The sequence below is a fragment of the Lagopus leucura genome, unplaced genomic scaffold, assembly GCF_019238085.1.
Source record: "Lagopus leucura isolate 7727_CA_CO unplaced genomic scaffold, USGS_WTPT01 Super-Scaffold_100002, whole genome shotgun sequence".
Lineage (NCBI taxonomy): Eukaryota > Metazoa > Chordata > Aves > Galliformes > Phasianidae > Lagopus > Lagopus leucura.
In genome coordinates, this window is record NW_024962263.1 from 41879874 (window position 1) to 41902278 (window position 22405).

The 22405-nt window shown below is 37.8% G+C and overlaps 1 protein-coding gene across 9 annotated transcripts in view; it reads right to left on the reverse strand.

The window, feature by feature from the left end:
* Positions 1 to 22405, reverse strand: part of PTPRM (protein tyrosine phosphatase receptor type M) — a 450209-nt gene that overhangs the window by 39827 nt on the left and 387977 nt on the right. For all 9 annotated transcript variants that reach the window (XM_042870343.1, XM_042870338.1, XM_042870337.1 and 6 more), the window contains 3 exons: positions 21484 to 21571; positions 16101 to 16177; positions 13014 to 13050 (listed from right to left, as the gene is read on the reverse strand). In XM_042870343.1, coding sequence (XP_042726277.1) covers positions 13014 to 13050; positions 16101 to 16177; positions 21484 to 21571 — 202 coding nt within the window. The remainder of the gene's footprint in view (positions 1 to 13013; positions 13051 to 16100; positions 16178 to 21483; positions 21572 to 22405) is intronic.

Genomic DNA, 22405 nt, shown 5'->3' on the forward strand with positions numbered 1-22405 from the left:
GTTATATCAAAGGCGCTTTCGAATGCCTTACAAATATTAATTATTATGTAATCTTCAGCAGGGTTATATTGCAATTATACAGCCATGCTATCCTTCCCAATAAAACCTTCCTGTAAATCTCTTCTGTCTTGGAAAAATACCAATAAACAAAACTGCTGACGAACTTTCAACAAAGATGGTGGGCATTAAGCAAGTTAAGCCAGCAGGCTGCCCAAGCAAAGAAGCCTGAGGCAATGATTACTCTTATGAAAGCTATGGAAAAAACCTCTCTCTCCTTTTTAAACCATTGTTGAATGATTCCTCCATGGTAGCAAATTCAGAGATGGGGCAGAAAGAAGCCACTTGTTTGTAAGGCAAAAATTAACCAATATTTATGAAAGAAAGAATGCTATTTTCTAAAGAACAAATCTATCAGAACTTTAATCATAAACAAAACCAATAACTAAATGTTCAGTTGCTCCCAACACCACCAGGCTTCAGAACATAGCACGTTTATCAATCACATGCATTACTTATAGATGAGTAGCAGCTAGTAGTGGATTTCTTTTGGCCTTTTGCAATAATATTATCCTACAATCCAAAGAATAAAAAATCCACAGTATGCAGCCAGACTATTCCACAGTATGCCACCTCAGCTACACACAAGTGGGTTAATCAGGACTGAGCTATGAATTTAAAGTAAGTTTCTTCATCATTTCCTCACCGTAGACGCACTGTCAATAGGACACAGATCTGACTGAATCTTGTTAGCTTGACATTTCAGGAACATACTGCTTATAAAGAAAGCCGAAATAATTTACTGGGACAAATCCTGCCCAATGCAGCTACTGGCAATGTAGATGCCTTCTACTGTATCCATCGTTTAGGGAAAACACAACCATCTCTCATTATCAGCCGAGGGACAGCACAGTGAATAGTAATTGGCTGATTTTCAAGCACAAACTAAATGCTACCTGCTGCCAGCCAATGAGTCACCAAGCACTGCTGGCTGCAGATTGCTCTATGTGAAAATTGGCTTTCACAAAATGAAATTTTCAAAGCGCTTTCAAGTCCCATTAGCTTCAAATGAGGCTTAAACTACTAAGTGACTGAGGCGCAAGCAGAAACGTTACCTGCTACTCCCGTGGGACTGACCAGTGCTTTGGCTGGCCTTCTGTACCACCTCCTCCTATATTTTGAGTAGCCAGCACGCCTTGCTGACCTGCAAATTCTCTATCTCTTTCCAAATAAAAGGAACATAGAAATATTTGGCCTACAACAAGCTCATTACAACATACAGTAATCATGAGTTACAGCACTATTGTTTCATGAAATTTATGCAAATGCTTCATAGCCAGCTGAAATTAAAGAAAACTACATCATTCTAAACTCCCACTTAATATGGAGATGCTTCAAAAACATTATTTGAGCAATGGCATAACTGATAATTCTAGAGTTTTGTTTTTTTTTTTATTGGGAATTGATAATCAACTTCAAAATATATTCTATACATGTGTGTATACATACATATACCCAGCTCCAGGCAATGAGGTACCAACCACTCACTGCCTGGAGCTGGATAATTTCTCATGCTGGTATTTTCTCTGATCTTACTTTGCAGTGTTTCTGTGAGTAGTTAGAAAGCTTTATTGGAGTGTTGTATTTATTCTCTGGAATATTAGACAGCATTTTCTTTTATTCCTTGTTACAGAACTAACTAGGTAAGAACAATACACATCTCTATGCATTATTTTGTCTGTGTTATGGCACAATCTCAAATAGAGCTCTTCTGTAGTAGGATCTGCTTTACATATTAAATGCACATGAATGCACACAAGGCATTCCTGCTTCTGACAGTCACAATCTAAACACGCCTAGAGAGACAGTGGGAGGCAAGGTAGGGGCAGAATGAATCAAACAGGTCTGGTATAATATGCAGCAGTCAAAACATGCCAGATCCTTCACTGTTTCCAGATAATCTTAACTGTCCCTTCTCCATATTACTATTTCCACCATCTTCAAAAACAAGCCAATGCTGCACTGAAATATATTTTTAAATCTGAGACCAGACTTGACAGGTGCTATATAAGACATTTTTATAATGCTGGTAGCTAATGATACCAGCTAACTTTCCATCAAATAAAGCGTTACACACTTATTGATTGACATTTCTCTGTGGCCAAATTTCCAATACTAGCTCAGTTTGTTCTGTATCAACGAAGTAAAATGAAAATGTCATACAAATTTCCAAAGAATAAATAGCACGCTCCCCTAACACCTTTTGACTACTCACAGACAGACTGCAGATTAGGAAGAGAGGAACTGCTGCCCACAGAAATTGCCCAGACCTACTCAGTTAGCCTGAGATTAGGCGAAGTTAAATGCAATAAAGGCCATGTACATAGTACATCTACTACATCTGTGTCATAACAACATTCAGGCAAGCTGTTTTTTCTGATCTCAATGTCAGGAAAGGAGAAGTCCCTCTTCTCCTCCCCACCCCTATTTTTAATGTTGTTCATCCAGTATAATTAGAGAACTTTCTTTCATATAATTTGTCACACATCAGAGATGTTAAATGCACTATTCCTCTCATTAACATTTTTTCCCCTTTTCCAGACTGCAATAAATCCAGTATTTTTCAAATTTTGTATTACAGTAATAAGAGTAAACTATGCAGAACTCCCAGAAGTTAGGAATCCCCTGTTGAAGACTGCAGGTGATACCTGAATAAGGCTAGGGCCTGCCTTGAAACTTAATCTCACACAGCTGTTCAGAGAGCACTGCAAGGCAATGGCTTGCAGGAAGTGTTTCATTTTTTTTCTGCTATGAAACAGGAACACTTTCAATAACTGCACTTGTAACTAGAGGGCCCTGATTTTGCACTTTCCATTAGAGTGTACTGGCTACAGAACAGAAGCTGGTCTTACTCATGCATGGACCCTCCATGCCCTCCAGAGATTTTATCATTTAATTACAGCCAAGAATGTAAATAAACAGCACAGGACTCCTGGAAAACTGAGGCATGGGTTAAAATTGAATAGATCGAATAGAAATGTGAGATGTTGGCTGCCCATCTGTAGCTAAAGCTCTGACTGGAACATTATAGCTGGAGCCTTGTGTCCAATGTTTGAACCTGAACTTTGTCAAAGCAGTCCAACAGAACGTTCCAGTTTAGCTGAATCAATGCTTTCTAGCAAAAAAACTTTAATTTTTTACTTGTGCATTCTTCTTTTAGTTTCTAATTTGTGTATTTTTCCCAGTAAGGCTGATTTGCAGCATGGAAATTGGAATACCTTTAAATCACCCATTCTAAAAAGTCCATCTGAGCTTGAGAGTTAGTTTAGAAAAAAGTATATCGCCTGTAACATTTTCCAGCTTAAAAGTCTTAGGTTGCTGTTTTGTTGGATGGGGTTCTTCTAACTCCTAATGCAGAATCAATTTTGATGATGGATGAGAACTTTAAGATCATTTTATCCCTTCAGTAGAAGATACCTTAGGGAATGGACAAAAGAACCTAATTAGTCCTTTCCATTTCTGTTTTTTTCTGTTCTCGTGTTGAGTCAATCATAAGCATCAGGATGTAATAAAATCATCACTATTCTTCAGCTCAAAAATATGAGTTAATTCTGGCTACTTCCTTCTTTTATTTTTCCCCAGGAGAATACTGTGAAAGAATATTGCCCATGCTTGTGAGTAAGACACTCAGATGCTGTATTCTTTAAATTTGTGCAGAAAGTTTAAGTGCATTAATATGAACACTTTACCAGATGAAAAAAACAAGATAATTTAGACTACATTAAAGTTTAAGTAAGGATTCTAGCAGAACCATTTAAAAGAAAATATTTATTATCCTTACATCTATCTTCTGAGTAAGATGTTTCACTCACCATGTGTTTTTCTACTTTAGGCTGGAGAATGGTGGTAAATTAATTTCTTTCTCAGTAAACATAGCATTTTTTTTATAGATCTCAGAAGTTATGGCAATACTCAGAATCCAAAAGATACTGGACAAATTAAGAGGTGTGGAGGTTCATTAACAAATAAACACACATTTGTTGATTTTCCTTTTAACTTCAGAATAATTATAGAAAATATGAAATCGGACTGACATAAAAATTCTCTCCGGACAAGTTTGAAAGAGTTTGGTATGGTAAAGGAAAAAATGATTTATTTGTCTTATTTGTTTCTGGATACATTTGTTTTTCAAAGACATTGTGAATTTGCTGCATCCTTTTCTTTCAGCAAATGACAAATCCAAAAGCCTTCTCACACCTGATGCCAAGTTTCCTCCATGCTGCTGAAGACAGGCTGAAAAATAGACTTCACAGCCAAAAAGATGCTTTGACTTTGTGATTTTCCTGACAAACAGTACTTCTCTGCTCTTTCTTCTGCCTTAGTATTAGACTCTGTGATAGACAGGCATGTTAAAAGTACTTCATCAAGAGTGCCAAGTACCCTCCCTATCAAGTCCAACTTATCATTGATTCCTTATTGAGATGGACACCCTAAAATCAAACATCAGCTTTTCATAATTTGCATGCCCTAAAAACAAGGGCAGATGAGGTAAGTTTCTAAGACTGATGCTGTATAAATCTTCCTGAACAACAACAAAAGAGATTCCAGTGCACTAAGTTTTCAGTATCATTTCTATTGGTTCTATTGTTACTTTCAAAGTGTTTACAGAGGCAGGCATATATTTTATGCAAAACATAGGCACTCATTTGTGAAGAACATAAGTGACTCTATCTAGTAATGGATCCATCAGCACTTTTTCTGAGATGTTCTAATTTGTCTCCTCACAAAGGGATGGAGAAGTGTAACACTGTAGCAGTCTACTGTAGTAGACTTTGATCTGTTAGAAAACCATTAGCAACTGGGACAACTTTTTGGAACTATCAAAGAGTTGATTAAGACAAAGACATGACCAACCCGTTGTCCACCAGGATCCTCAAGTCCTTCTGCACACAGCTCTTCTTCAGCAGGTTATTACCCTGTGATAGGTGAAGAACCTTGTATTTGACGAAGTTGAACCGCATGAGGTTGGTACAGCCACACCTCTCAAGTCTGTCCAAGGCCCTCTGGATGACATTCCTTCCCTCCAGCATCACACCACATAAGTTGGCATAATACACAGATCTGCTGAGGGTGCACTCAATTCCACCATACATGTAACCAACAAAGATGATAATACTGGTGCCATTAATGAACTAGAAGGAACACCATTTGTTGCTGGTCTCTACCTGGGCCTTGAGCTGCAACACTCTGACTGCAATCATTCAGCCAGTTCCTTATCCACAGAGTGACTGAGCTATCAGATCCATGTCTCTCCAATTCAGAAAAAATAACACTGTGCAGAACACTATCAGATACTTTGTACAAGTCCAGGTGCAACCTGGAAAGGTTTGTTTGAAGGAAGAACTGTCTGCTTTGGTCCTCAACACTAGTAAAAGTAACAAATTTCAAAAGCTGCTCAAAACCTAGCATTATTATAATCAACCTGTGCTGGGAAATGGCAGTAAGACAGGCCTGATGAACTCGCCATACTTATCACAGTACAAACTCTGCATATCACTTTCATATATAAAGGGTGTATTATTTTTGTATGTTGTGTGAAAGAAAAGTAATGGCTTTGCCATTTGTCAGCACTGCTGCAGAACAGGTGAAGGACATGTCTCAGAAAGTTTTGCCTATTCAATGCACTGCACAAGAATGGGTTTATCTCCTTCACTTAAGTCAGATGGCTATAATCATTCCTTTAACATGTTGATGATAAGGAAGTGAAGAACACCATCAAACACAGTTAAATCTTTAAGATGAATACACTTATATGGGATTCATTCATTTCTTACAGGCGTTTGTGAGGACTGTCCTACACCTTGAAAAAGGACAGCATGTACAGAGCTGAAAAATTATGTAGAATTATCTTTCTCAGTTGTTTTTCAATTTTTCCTGAAGTAATTTCAAATGTTAATTTTCATCTGGAGGCTAAAACCATGGCAGCAGAAGTTTCTTTGTAAAGATTATTGTGGAGCTTCCACACTGCTGTAGTTCTGTCAACTTTCTGGTAAATAAAAACAAAAAAATATGCCAAGAAAGTTAAGAGTATTATTATTCAAAGCAATATTTTTCCTTCAGATGCCTGAAAGCAAACTTTCAGTTTGAAAGAAAATGTATTTTTGTTTCTGAAAACCCTTATTAAAATGTTCACACAACATATATAGTAGAGTGTGGAAGAAAGACACATTTTACAGAAAAGAGAAGGAAAACGAAAGGGGTTATTATAGTGGCAAGTTTGTGCTGCTGCAGTGAAGACTGTATAAATACTTCCATTGTAAATATTTATTTTCAGAAGTTTATAACTTCTACTTAAAAAACTCCTCCTGACTGAAACTTGAGTTGACATTTGTCTTCATAACCAGTAATACACAAAGTGAAACAGTTTAGCATCTGCTTCACAATTAAATGCTGAAAAAGAAGAGGTTGAAAGGCTGCACTGAGCTATTAAATCTAAAGCCGCTTTGTTTTCAAAAGTAACTTCTTACAGTCATTAAACTTCTCTGAAGTACTTGAAGAAAACATTTTAAAACAGGTTCCTGTGTGTGCTGCAGCAAGCTGAGAGACTCAGAATCTGACCCACGAAGAGCATTCTAAAGTCGCAGAATCATACAATCACCAAGGTTGGAAAAGATCTCCACGATCATCCTGTTCAACCATTCAGCTAACACCAATATTTCCTACTAAACCATGTCTCTCAGTACAACATCTAAACGCTTCTTGAACACCTCAGGAGTTGGTGACCCCACCACATCCCTGGGCAGCCCATTCCAGCACCTCACCACTCTTTTGGAGAAGAAGTATTTCCTAACGTCTAACCTGAATCTCTCCTGGTACAACCTGAAGCCATTCCCTCTACTCCTATCTCTAGTTACATGGGAGAAGAGGCTGACTCCTACCTTACCACAACCTCCCTTCAGGTAGTTGTAGAGAGCATTAAGGTCTCTCCCAAGCCTCCTCTTCTCCAGATTAAATGACACCAATTTCCTCACCTGCTACTCACAAGGCCTGTGCTCCAGACCCCTACCATCTTTGTTGCCCTTCTCTGGACACGCTTTAGGGTCTCATTCTCTTTCTTGCAGTGAGAGGCCCAAAACTGAACATAGTACTCAAGGTGTGGCCTCATCAGTGCTGACTACAAAGGTACAACTACTTCCTTGCTCCTGTTGGCAACACTATTTCTGATACAAGCCAGGATGCCATTGGCCCTCTAGGCTACCTGGGCGCATTACTGGCTCATGTTCAGCTGAGTGTCAACCAACATCCCATGATCTGTTTCCTCTATACAATCTTCCAGACACTCTGCCCCATGCCTGTAGGGCTGCCTGGTGTTGTTGTAGCCAATGTGCTGGATTTGGCACTTTACCGTGTCAAAATTCATCCCACTTTCATTCCAAGAAGCAACTTCATCTTTGGCTTCAGCCCATCTCCTGGGCTAGGATCCGTTTCCCCCTTTGAATCAGGGGAGACCCATCTGCAGCCATCAGGCCAGGAACTGAGTAAATTACCCCAGGTAAAAAAAGTCCCGAATTCTTGTGGTTGGACCAGCCTCTCAGCCTTGTGTTTATGAGATCGGTTTTCCTGCGCCTCTCAGTATCCTTTCCTGCCACTGAAGAGACAGAGGAAAATAATGTCCACTCCATCCACTAACTTCCCCAATCCCCTGAAGTCCTTTTTGATAATCCTCAGCCTTATCTCAGTGACTTCAGCACTGCCAGCCTGAACTATCAATAAAGGATAATAATCAGAATCAGTGAATTCCAAGTGAATCAGACTTGGAAGTTTCCTAGAAATATCCCTGACACAAGCCCCAGGGAGGCAGCACGTTTCCTTGCAGGCCGACATATAGAGCCCTTCATTCTTCTCAGAAGGGAGTTGCCTATAACAATCACTCTTCTGTCCTTCTTGGTGGAGGCAGTCTTGAGGTGCTAAGTCAACTGCCTTATCCTAGACAACCTCATGGGTGGACCCCCCATCACATCCTCACTTACCTCTCCCTCAAGTTCCAGAACCTCAAACCTATTATGCAGGGGCAGAAGGGGAGCCAAGGTAGGTTGGGATGGAGGTAGCTTATGATGCCAAGCTGAGACCTGTTTCCACCCCTCCTCTTCCCTTAAATCACCTCCATCTGCTCGATGATCTGAGAGGAGGGGGTCCACCACCATCTGGATGGTATCACCCTTGTGTCTTCCTCACAGATTCAGCAGAGAGTTACTCCACCAATCTATCTCTAGCAGCAGTCTCTGATACCCCTTAATCTCTCCACCTCCTCCTTAAGCTCCACGACCATACTCAGCACATCATCCACCTGCTCACAACACATGCAGGTGGAATTCCGGCTGCTCTTCACTGGCAGCAACAGGCTCAGGCACTTGCTGCAGCCAGGTACATGAACCACATATTTTTAGGCGGGCACTTCATTTGAATCATCATACTCTTTCTTGCCAGAGCTTTTTGCCTAATGGAGAACATGGCTAGATTCGTTGCCTGGGAGGCAACCTGTAGGTGATTCAGTTTTCCAAGCAGAAGGGCCCTTCTTGCCCTCCCTGCTCACCTGCCCTGTGTGAACATGCCTTTCTGATGCATGACACCCTGTTTGCTCATCTTGTTCACTGTGCTCCCTACAGGCAGCTTCCTGGCTCCAACCCCACCACATCAGAACATTGCTGCCACATGAAGAACAATGGCTCCTGGCAGCTGCTCCTTTGCAGGGCTACCCCTCCACCAATCAAAGCAATTCCTGCTTTGGTGTGGAATGCTGAAAAATCACTGAAAAATCAGAGATGCTGAGATGAATGTACTTCATGAATAAAGAAGTGCAGCTTGCACGTGGGTAACTGCTTCTTCACACATGATTGATCTGCTTGAAAACCAGCCCTGGTAGAAATGGTAATGAATGATGCTGCAGCACTATATTAATATTCATTTGTCACTCATTTAGGGTTGCTGGTGCAGCGGTGGAGGAAGCATTGCAAAACCACTGGTAGAGACTTGTTAGAAGAAGTCATAGCTCAACTGACTATGTGAACTTCAAAGAAAAGATAACATGTAAATATTGAAAAGATTAATTTTTCCTGCTTGGCAATCAGGGTGAAATGTACAAGATCAACAACATTCATCTGATAATAGGAAAATTCTGCAGACTGCGTGAAGTACTGTACAGATATTAAACCTACTGCACTCACTAAAGGACCTGGCTAAAATTCATTGATCACCTAACTTCTGGAGAAAAGAAACAACTAGCTAGTAGTAAATTGAACAGATCATAAAAGAGCTCGACAGTCTGCCATAAAAGGATTTTAAAGAATTATATCCACACAAACAAGGGATATATAAAACAAAGCAGAGAATTTCAAATTGCCACAGCTTGCTGGTTCTGCATGACCCAATATTCTGGCTTGTGACAAAGGATTCTCTTTAATCTCAGTGTCTCAGGTGTGGAATCCATCTGTTGATACCAATTACAGAAGATCACCAAAAGTATGGTGATTTACTAGATGCAATTTCAGTTTATCAGTCACATTATACTTACTACATAGATGAGAAATGATGCTAATTTTCCAATTCAAAATGCGCATTTGGATGTATTACTCTTACAACACAAGCAAATCCTTTTTTAGATTATTAGTTAAGTGTTTTAAATTACGTTTATCTCCCTTATTAACATTAGCAGCAGTATCCTAAGAATGCCAAGATGGAAGATACTAGTCCGTGTGTCAAACTCTGGTTAGTACGGAAGACAGTAACACTTTAATAAACAGGTGATTATGCAACTCTCAGCTCTGTTAAAAGCAAATTGGTAGTCTATTACAAACTGATTACATTTGCTACTTTTTTACTTCAAACAATTATATTTGCTCATTAACACTTGATATGTTGAATGCAGCTTAAGAAGAACATAGGAAAATTAAATATCAATCATTCTAACTCCTCAGAGATTTCAAACTGACTCATGTAATGATATTTTCCTTCAAAGAACAATAGTTATGTGCACCTGTGAAAGATGTGGTGGAGAAGAAAAGGGAGAATGGGAGAAGTTATTTTAAGACTGATGTAAAGTAGACATCAAGGGAATTAAACACGGAGCTTAATTGATGTGTTTATACATATCTACATGAAAATGTGTTCTGAAACAGCACGAACATCTTTGGCTATATCTACAAGCTATCGCTCCTGACAGGCTTACTACTGCAGAAGACATAAAGAGGCATCCTCTATTGGGAGTGTGAAACAAATGCCTCTCCTTTCATAGTTAATATAGAGCTTTAAAGGAGTTTTAGAGATTATTCCAGTTACCTTATCACCTTTGCAAAAGGCAGAGACTGTTGTGCAAAGGCTTTGTCAGGAACTGGGAATGCTGGAGAATCATAGTAAGTAGCCTTGACAGAGCTGCATCTACCACAAGACTGCAGAAAGCTTTTTAAAGCAGATGAGTATTTTTAACATTATTCTATAGGTTGGAAAGCTGAAACAGAGAAAGGAAAAAAATTTCTCATGATTCTTCATCAGAGCCACCTAGAGAACATAAACCTCTTTAAATCAGTGCTCTTCATTTCCCCCAAAATGGAGCTACAGATCTGCTTCCTAGCTGGCCTTAAAAAATAAGATGTTGAAGAGGCAATCCCTCAGAAAATTCGCTGACAATTTTTAAATTTATTTAAATTGTATGCCCATTTGAAAATAGATTTTATGATCACAAGACAGTCACTTTCTCACTCATTCCACTGTGGGAGTGGTTAGGTACCCTGACATGCTCTACACTGCATCTACAGAAAAAACTGATGGTACCTGCATGAAAGAACAACAGCTGAAATAGCTACATTTCCTTTACATCTTGGAAGAAAATTTGTACTATTCTTATTCACCTTGGCTAGGTACTTCTCCCTGACACTATAACACAAAATAAGTGTGGCTAATAATACGTTGAGGGTTGCTACTGGACCTAGTACACAGACTTTTAGCACAATATTGCACCCAATGCTTGGCTTTAAAAGCTAAAGCACAAATGCCTTAGGCTTCTATTTACTATCCAAGTATTGTGATGAGTGATAAATCTGCACTGAAACCATTAGAACTTGCTTCAGAGATGTCTGGTCTACCAGAAAGCTGTCAGAAAGATCTGGGAAACATCCTGATGAAAAAAAAAAAAAAATCTGCAAGTAAAATGCCAAATATATATCTTTTCATTTCAGGATTCAGGTGAAAAAACAATACCAGCAGGTAAAGGTTAAATGGATTGATCCATTTCTTTTCAGAAGAAGATGCTATAAAGGCCCAGAGTGAACTAATCACACGCTCTGTTTTTGTCCTAGTATTCTCTCTTATTCATACAAAGAAAGACTGTGGAATGAATGATGTCGTGATTGGATAATAGACCTGGAAGAAGAAGCACATTTAAATGGTTCAAGTTCTAAGACCTCAAATTTTAATTCTGGTCTAAAACTGTAAGATAGCGGCGAGGTGGTTTTACATCCTTCCCAACCGTTATCTGAGACTGTTCAGCTCTGAAGTACAGAATGGCAGAGTTAAATAGCTTCCCACTGATAAAAGTGGGGACTGGAGGCTGCAGACACTGGGTTACTTAGGAGGCAAAGACATGCACAATAAGAGCTCTTATTTGACACAGAGAACTCTGTGCCTTGATAAAACATCATTAAAAAAGTGTATATCACCTCTAAATCCAGTACAGAAAGGACGTGGAGGTACTGGAGCAGGTCCAGAGAAGGGCAACGAGGCTAGTGAAGGGCTTGGAAAATCAGCCCTATGAGGAGAGGCTGAGGCAGCTGGGGCTGTTTAGTCTGGGGAAGAGGCAGCTGAGGGAAGATCTTATTACTCTCTTCCAGTACCTGAAAGGTGCTTACTGTGAGAGCGGGGTAGGTCTCTTCTCACTGGTGACATAGGTGACAAGATGAGGGGAAACGGCTTCAAGTTGCGCCAAGGTAAGTTTAGGTTGGACGTTAGGAAACTCTTCTTTACGAAAAGGGTGGTTAAACACTGGAATAGGCTCCCCAGGGAGATGGTTGAGTCACCATCTCTGGATGTGGTGCTTGGAGATATGATTTAGCAGAGGGTTGTCAGAGTTAGGGTACTATGGTGAGGCTGTGGTTGGACTTGATGATCCTTGAGGTCCCTTCCAACCTGAGTAATTCTATGATTCTATGATTCCCAGTATTCCAGCTAGGACTCTGGGCACATTTTGAAATAACATATGTGGATGTAGCTCAACTTCTTCAGGTCCACTGGAAAATATAGGAAGCTTCATTACATAAAACCTACTGCAGAGGAGATTCTCTCTGAGCAGTGGTATCCAAGTACAGGCAAGAGAATGGCATATGGTTGGATAATGTGATTAAACAGAAGACTTTCTTGCCTGGTCCAGCTCTAAGCTTGGCTTAAAAGCATGTAAGAATTACATCCAAATGGGCAAATTATGTATTTGAAGATGGGTAAAAATTGAAAACTCCCTTGTTAACAAAGAAAGAAGCTATTATTCACAAGCAGGTTTTTGAAAGATGTTCTATAAATTTCTCTTTCTAGATCCCTTTGAAGAATTCCCCTGCCACAGTAATGTGTCTGTGGGTACTCTACTAAAACTTACTAATTAAAGTATTTTATATTAAAACCTGGAGCCTACATGTCATCAAACAACACTAGAAAATACAGTTCTAGGATTGACAGTTTTCCTGCCACTGCTGTCCACCTAGTAAGTTTATTGAGGGTTTTTACCATGACTTACTTCCTCTATCATGAACAACAATATGCTAACATTAGTAACTTCTGCTGAAAGGTTTTATGTTGCTTTTCTACCCCAAATTGTACTTGAACATGAAGGTAAAGGATTGCTTACTTGATATATGTGAAAATTGGATTATAACAATTCAGTTTGCTTGCTTTTACTTAAGTGATTGAACCTTCTCTGTCTTCAATATTGACTTCTTAGCTTTATGTAACCAAAATTAGGGAGTAATAATGCTTACCTTGTGTAGCAATGTAGTGATTCGGCCTGTGATAACCCTAAAAGAAATCAGGGAAAAAAAATTATAACCAGCATGTAACTTGCCTATGTTGCTTTACGTAAAACTTCATTTACAGTAATTTTCAGTAAAAATTATAGCAATAAAAGTAATGTGCTAGATGCAGATGTTCTTTCCGGTAGGCAAGGGAGAGGAAGAACAAGAAGCAAATGTGTTTTCTGTAAGATGCTAAAGTTGCAGCCTTGTACATTAGGGGACAGAAGTAATATGTTCCCGAAGTCCTGTGTTGGATCTGTTGAAAATAAACAGCATGAAATCCTCTCTAGCACTTGCAGCTAATGGTGTGAGATGCTCAAGGAGGCTGAGATATACCTTTAAGCTATTGCTATTTAGTGCAAAGCCTATCCCTTTTTTTAACAGCTACAGAATGCTCAATTTGCATTCAGCCCCAGGAAGGGTGGGGAAATGTTCACTCTGTCCTCTGTGATTTATTTATGATATATTTCTAAACATGAAAAAGAGGGTAAATTCTTCAACTAAATGGTTTAGTATGAATACACTTCTTCACCTCTAAATAAAAAAAAACACCATAAAGGAATTCAATGTTTCTCTGATAACAAGGGCAACTTAAGCTGGCTGTGCAATAAAGACTAATATGCTATGGATTCTTGCAACACTGAATAGGTTACCAATAGGGAACAATACCATTTTTATTGTGTTTGAATTTCTGATGTTATGAGAGTGTCACCAAAGGTTTAGATCACGAGCAAATATGTTGATAAAATCAGTTATGCCAGTTTTAATCTTTCAAAAGTGGTGAGATTCCATTGTCAGCCTTCCAAAGGAAGAAATAAAAGCTGAAGCTTGCATGTCACTGCAATTTCTTTGTAAAAGTGCAAGAGGGACAGTAGTGATGGAAGGCTGCTGGAAAAGACGCAAAACATTTGAAAATACCTTGAATATTACAGAAAATATAACATGAATTATATAATTGGTTAGATATCATTGAACCAAAATCTGGAATTCTGTGAGCTCAGGCACCTATCAACCAGAGCTTATTTTTTTCTGTGGTGTGCTACCTAGTATCCCTAGTGGCTGGGATTAAATGCTTCAATTTCCCAGTGAAGAAATTAAGCATGGGGAAAAATACTAAATAAATACTGCCTACTTTTCTTTTATCTAATAAAACTTCATAATATTTGTGAAATTCTCTAATTGAGATGTTTATTCTGACAACACCGCAACAATAACCCCATGCAAATGAAAAATTGCTTCTGTAGTAGAAAAACAAACACTTCCAGAAGAAATCTGACTAGCAAGATTATAAACAAAAAAGGCTGTGTTTTATGGTTGTCTTTGGAATATGTCTGCAAGACTCCAAGCTTTGCAATGAAGCCACCTGGTAAGAATGAGGGAAATACTTTTTGTTCTCACTCATTATTTCTTTTAGGATGTAAGGGTATGTAGCAACAGGATGAGGGGAAATGGTTTAAACTGGAAAAAGGTAGATTTAGACTAGATATCAGGAAGAAATTCTTTACTGTGAGTGTGGTGAGACACTGGAACAGGTTGCCCAAGGAGTCTGTGGATGCCCCCTCCCTGGTAGCATTCAAGGCCAGGCTGGATGGGGGCTTTGAGCAACCTGGCCTAGAGAGAGGTATCCCTGCCTATAGCAGGGGGATAGAAGTAGGTGATCTTAAATGTGCCTTTCAACCCAACCATTCCATGATACTATGATTCTTTCCATCCCTCTTGTACTTTCATAAGCAATAACAGGTTGCTATTCTGCTTTCTTACAAGTATTTCCAATAGAACTGTATGGTGCAAACTGTGCATCTTTTAGCATTTTAAACTTAAGCACACACTACTAGCCTAAAACAAGAACAATCCTGAATGTTGGAAAGTTTGAGAGTGCATTCAAATCTAGTTCCCCAGTGTGAACTTTCACTTGCTTTCTATGACTCCCTTCAGAGAGATTCCCTACAGAGATTACTCCCCTCAGAGTTTAGTGAGCTGTCTAAGTGAATTTCCACATATGCTTTTAGCTCCTGGTGAATGTGCTACTCTTTCAAATAGCAAGGGACTGAGCAGAAATCTAAGCTTCACTTAATAGCTATTGAACATACTAACAAGCATCAATGGGAGTTATCAGACAGTTACAACTTCAGATTGTTTAACTGAAGAAACCTACTTTTCTTGTACAGTTCTAGCTCTTCTGAATTTTGAGAAAAACATCTCTTACATTCCTGTTTTACACTGGTTGCTATATTTGAACTGCAAACTGTGACACCATTTTCTCAGATGTAAATAGAGATCTTTAGCAGATGCTGTTTCTTATAAAGTGACACTTGTTTTACTTAGCCAAACACCTAGCACTCCATGCAAATAATGAAATAATTATCTTTGCTATCCATAGATTTATGACTTTAGACAGTATTGACTTTGTAATGATTTTCAATTCTACTTTTGAGTTCATTCTTTCAACCAAAACCATCTTGTCTCTTAAAGAATTTATTCTAATGTAAAACATTAAGTTAACATGATGCAGAATGAACAAAGAAGCCACCTTCAATAATTAAAGAGCCTACATATTTAATGAAATGTCTTGCTTGCATTGGAAGTACTGGTTAACAGCTGCAGAATATACTTTGAAGGCAACTTAAAAGTGCAGAGATGACAAGAGATTGCAAATCTCTGCATTAGGCATTACAGAGTTTTGTCACATTAATATGCAAACAGCTTTCTTTTAAATGTGGAATGATGCCAAGCTGTTGACAGAAAGTGAAAATAACATTTTGTTAGCCCAGATAAGCACTAGTAGGCAAAGTAGCCATACAGCATTGCTGGCAAAGTTTCAGCCTATTGACAGTTTGAGGAAATATATAATATAAAATACTCTTTTGATTTGTCTGTTGACAAAACTAACACAACTACTTGTTTCCTTTAGTGTACACCTATCTTCCAAAGACAGTACTGTCCAAAAATGTTTAGCAGCTGATATTAGCTGCTAAACAATGAATAATGTGAGAATAGTAAAAGCTGCCTCTTAGAACACAATGCTATGTTTGTTGAATATATCAGTATACGCACATCAATATAATTTCCATTGATGTAATCAGAGTTTGTTTCTCCTTCAATGGGCTGCAATCTCACTCGAGAATGATCATCTGAAACACAAACAGCGGAGAGAAAAATAAGGTAACTAAAGACATTCAGAAACGAATATGACATCAAAATCTTAACGTTAAAGAAAAATAATATGTCATTCTTGGCAAGTCCATGGTTGGTTTTCTTTGTCCATTAGTGTACTGCATATACATTTAACCTTAATTTTGACCATTCATGAGGCTTTCCAAATCCCCTTTCATTTTCAATCTGAACACTTTAAATATTTCTAATGTGCAATCCTTTGCAACTATTTTTCTTTGCCTTGATAACACCATCATACCTTTTGTCAGTTTGCTAATTAACATGAAGTTTTCTATGGTTTAGTTATTTGGAAGTGTTTATGCCAGTACTCGAAATAAATTTAAATTCTTCTATAAGACATACTGTCAACTCACAGTTTCAAACAAAAACTCATTATGTTTCCATAAGAGAAAGCAAAATAAAGTAATAACAAAACCCAAGCAGTCAGATAATGACTTTGTCACTGAGGTTTGCTCCGTGGTTGCCATCTGTATCTATCCAGGAATTCTACCCATTAGCAAACACTTCCAACTCTTATTTCCAAATTCCAATCCAAAACTCCAGGGTATGAATTTATTTCCTGTCAGCTGCCTCATTTTCTTTATGATTCCACAGAAGTGATTAAGAAGTGCTAGAGGCTACATCCCCCTGTAAAGGAATCTCAGAAAGCTGGCAGGGCTTCTTCAAGAATTTGGAATATGCTTCTCTTGGTTCAAAAGTGACTAAATACTATTGTTATTCTAGAATGTGCACAAGTTGTTGATAAAACAATACTTTGAAGATATTTAAGAGTATGATGTCAATCAACTCAAAGATGGAGACACAGTCAATAGCCACTTTACCGCTGCTTTGTTTACTATCAACTTGTGCTGATTACACACTTATGTATTACTGTTTTTGAAGGCCATTTGCTATCTGACTTACAACTAACTACAAGTCTTATTGATCATCATTATTTTCTTGTAAATGTAAATAAGCACTAGTGCACAAGAGAAATTTGTCACCCATGTTTTCAATAGCTAATATTTTTTAACTTATAAAAAGTGCTACCAAATAACAAAAACTAATGAAGGAACATGAAGTAGCTTATAAAGCTATCAGAAGTAGCGTGATTGCCCACAGTGTGGAGGAGGAAAGAGAGGGCAAGTGGTTCTTAAAACAACATTGTTTTACAGTGACAAGTAAAAAGGTTTTCAAATGGATGAGTAGGAAAGGAAGAGGCAAATTAGTGATTTCAACCTTTTATGCTCCAAGTCTCAGTGACTACACATCTCAAAGTCTTGTCTTCCCTGGGATTCCCTTGGGAGACAGCAAGGGCATAGCTGTAGATATATTCTTCACAGCTTTGCAGCCCTCGGTACTGCACAGCTAATATTCTGCTAGTCTGCTATGATTACATCACCCAACAGTCTTTAAGAATGAGTTTTTCCAAGGATGTAGGAATATTCAAATCAATTAAGTTAATCAGGTCATCCTTTTCAGCCTTTTTATTCACTTTTCCAAGACTAAAAATTTATAGAGATGCAATGTTCCATTACATAACCTATCATTGTCTGACCTTATCAAGCTACACAAGTGCCGTGCTATTCTCTGCTTAATTAAGCAATTTATCAGTTTTCTCAGAACAGAGCTTTAGCTCAAAGGCTTGTAATTCTAAAAGTCCATCTTACTTAAGATACTACATTAGAAACTTTCTAATCTTTGGATATGGTTGCTGTTTTATCATTTCAGGATCTGATCCAACTTCTACTGAAGTCAATAGACTCTAGAAGTCAAGCTTGCTTGGACTCATGGTATGTCTTCATCCATATTTTCATGATTTCATGCATCATTTCCTTAAAAGCATTCTTATGAGGAAAACTCAGGCTAATAAAAATGTCTATCTATATATTTCATGAAGTACTTAGGTCACTGAATTTGACTGTTCAAACACAAGCACTCATGCCACTATACACAGACCAGCCTTACGCTGCCAGTATGGAACAGTACAACTGTTTTTTAATGTCCACAGTCACCTGAAATCATAGAATCATAGAATCATAGAATCACAAGGTTGGAAACGACCTATCAGATCATCTAGTCCAACCGTCTCCTCATCACCATTGCCACCACTAGCACTAAATGGCACTGCATGCCTATATTCAGGCAACTAGATCCTGTCCTTGATGACTTGCATGTTGCTGAGCTACATGGACCCATCAAACTTAAATTTTCCATTAAGCAACAGCTTAAAAATATGACCTCCTGCTATTTCTTTTAGACTGATACATACCATGTAAGTATCTTTACTTTTTCTGTTGTTTCATTTTACTCTATTCTCTCCTTGCAGTTACTTATGCTTCAGATTACACAAAACTAAATAAATTACTTCATAACTAATAACTATATCTTCATATAATCTTTTTGGCCTTTTTTGTTCTCATATGTCCTGCATTTTCACCAAAGATTCTGGGTACTCTGGAAATAACGTAGATTCCAACATTCATCCACATGCTGTGGAGCTGGAGTAATTTTTTTTTAAATTTCTTTGAGAACTTCACGCAACTCCATGCTGTGTAGCAGCACTTCTTAACCAGAAAATTTTCTTCAGTCAACAAAATGTTTTTCTGTGTATATACCTGTGTTTACACCAAGTATAAGCCTAAGTGGTACAGAAACCACATATCCTTCCAACATGTACATTCCACCTACAGCCTTGAGGTTAACTGTCTAGATTTGGAAGATATTTTGTTCCTATATACTTCAGATTGCTCTTAACAATTTCTAGGTTTTGAATATTCTCTTTTTCAGCTTGTTATTTTGTTACCCATCTATCAAATTCAATTGTGCACTGATCACTTGATCTTTCAAAATGAATTGAATGTTAGAATCCCTTTGTCTTGGTAGAAAGTGGCAACAAGTAATGATTTTGCTCCCCTCCACTTTTGCTCCCCTCATGTTACCAACACCATGTATATGCCAGTCTGCAGCCTGTGATCTCTAACAGGCCCCTTGAGTAGCCAGCTGATTAGCATGCTTAGGCAGTGACACTTTTTTGGGACATGCCTCGCTAATTGTTTGCTAATCAAGCCTTTTCGAAATGTCTCGGCCAAAATCCTTAGCTGCTTTTAAAAGCTGTGATCAATATTCTCTTTTCACTGAGTCAATCTTTGGTTAGGTAAAGATAAATTCGTAACCCCCCTCATCTTGAAATTACCTCAATATCTCTCCTGTAGAAAAGCAATAGATTTTAACAAATTCATAATTCTACACTATTAAAACAGACACCAAATATTTCTTGAGTTAAAAAGATTCTGCTAGCTTAGCTAGATTCTCTTAGCTTAGATTCTGTTTTTATTTGTTAACGAGAAAGCACAAAGCCTTCTGTGTTCAATACAGAAGAAACACATTTCGTGCAGGTCATTGGACTGTGGTCATGATTCAGCTTCTTGATACAGAGGCTCACAAGCTGTAGTTACTTTCATACAGAGGGTTGGGTATGCCTACAGCCAATTAAATGCACATCACTTAGGTGATGTAAAGCATGTTGCCATTTTGACAAGCTCATACACTGCTGCAGCTTGGTGCTTTTATTTTAGTTTCCTCAGAGAACAGTAACGACTACAAGTAATAATGTAACAGCAGTGTCTTGGGGAAAATTTAAACAAAGAGGATAAATGGATGGAAAAAATTACATTAAACTTTTTACAAAAAAAATACACATTTCACTATAATCATATAATTGATGGCATCTAAGCCATCTACAGTATTTTTACTTCTTTAAAAACAGTATAAAAAGGCAATTTAGTAAAATGTTTTAAAAGCTACAGTCAATACTTGAAACAATTCTGTGGGGTGGATTTTCAAAAGTGGACCACTAAAATTGTATTCTCAGACTTGAAGCTAAGCAATCATTTATTAGCAGAAAACCATACAGCATAATTAAACAGTTAGCTACTCCATTTCCATATGTCTCTTTAATAGATGACAAGCTGTGGGCAGTTTCAGCTTCTCTTAAGATACTGCCCTTTACTCCAGTGAATTTTAATTTGCATTATCTATGTTTTCATACCAACATAAATAGGTAATGTTATTGATAACAATTCCACTAACTCCTTCTGTGAGACAAACACGACATGAAAAGTAAATTGAGATCCAAATGATCAGAGTAACGTTAGCTCTCTCAGAGAGCCTTCAGTATTACTGGTAATTGCCATTGATTTGTGTATCTAATATCTTTTACTTGCTTTCTCTTTGCTACTCACTACTTCCTCTGCTCAGACATACAGTACTGTAAGTTTCCTGTTTACTTCAGCCAAAGGGAGTCAAAGTGAAAGGTAATGTATAAAGTGACATTAGAGAGCAGGCAACAAAGCTAAACAATGACTAAAAGACTTACTGTCACAGGCTTGGACTGGAAATAGAAGGTCACAAAAGAATAGTAAACGTAAAGCTAGAGAATGTTCTTTGGAATTTTTTTTTTTACATCTTCAGTATTTATACATAAGTGGTGATAGCCGTCTAACGTATTGCTACGTCTCTCACCATAGCAAGTTTGTTATACATTAAAGATTGCCTGCAGAGAAGCAAGTAAAACCAGACTAGTTAACACCTTTTACATATGCTCCAGCTCATAATGTTATTCATATTTCCCTAGAAAATTTCATTTCCTTTTTCAGTAAATTGCATGCTATTTTCTGACTTGGTGTTCATTTACAGCATCTTTTGCCACAGTATTTTGCAATCTCATAATGCCAGATTTAGGGGTCGCTCATCAAAACAAATGATCATCCACTAAGGTTTTGGGATTATCAGCATATCTAATCTTCATCAAGTTTAGCAGTTTTCACAGTAAAATACATGTATTCTGTCTTTTTCCCTAGAGACTGTTAATAGGGTAGCTTACAATGTCTGTCCCGGTTATCAAGAAATACTTAAGCAGCAGTATTGTCCGTTCCTTCAACATCCAGAACCCAATGTCAAGAGATTAACCGATGACACCATGACTGTTCTTCCACTAAGTTGCCAAGAGCAGTATGGGAGCAGTCAGAGCTGAGCACTGGTTAAGCATGTCAATTTACATTAATGAAATGGTAATTACAGAATGGAAGGTATACAGTAGGATAGTGGAAAAATACATTAAATCTGACAGTTTTCTAAAAAAAATGTAACTTCTTCCCTCACTTTTATGTTCTTAATTGAAGAAAAGAAATATAAGCTCAATGCAAGCAAGAGGCTGGTGGCCACTCTTATCCAGTTCCGAAGACAAGTTAACACAGTGCACAATTATGTTGTCAACACTTACATGCAATGATATTCCCGTATCTATTTTTCATTCTGTTCTCATCTTTCTTAGCTGAATCCCACGGTGCAGACTGTCCTTCAAAGAAACTCTAAAAAAGGAAAAGGAAGCAAAGTGACACTAAGAAATGTATGCAGCAAGTTACCTTATGGATAAACCAAGGAGAAAGGCAAACAGTACTCATGGGTATTGTTGTTTAAAGCACCATTTAGTTGATTCTTTTGTTGAGCAAAAACATAGTTCTATTTAAATGGTACTTATGCATAGCTCCAAATATTGTCAAAAATTTGACATGAAATAATTTGCATAACAGTATGAAGAATTATTTGCATGTGAAGTGTTTGTGAATCTTTTGAAAGTTGCATGCTTGTAACACAGAGAATCTTCAACTTGTGCTATCCAAATTCTCTGTGTAGTTCTGCTTATTCGCATAGGTGAAGCAGAAAGAGCTTCGTCATCAGTGCTGGAGTTGCAGTATTTGGGTGCAGAATTATACACTGTACTAACAGGCTTTATTTTTGACATATCCCCAAGTTTTACTTATTTCTTGGCAGATAGTTCATGCATCAAAACACATTTAGGCATTAAAAAAAGGTGAATTAATCTAGCACATATGTATCTTTTCTAAAACATAACTTAATCCATCGAGGTGATCTTTTGCCAGAGAATAAAAATGATATGATTTCCTGACTGATATAATCTATCTAGTATTCACTCAACCTCTGTGCTGTAGTTAATAAATTCAATAAAAAATGAGAAAGTTGAAGTCCTAAAAATATATATTTGCATTAATGAAGCATGCAATCTAGCATACAGGCAGCAAGTAAGTTTATGACACAAGTATTTACATAATTTCTTGATTTTCACCTGTCGACAGCTTACCATGACATCACCCTGTCTCTAACTCATTTAATGTAGACGCATT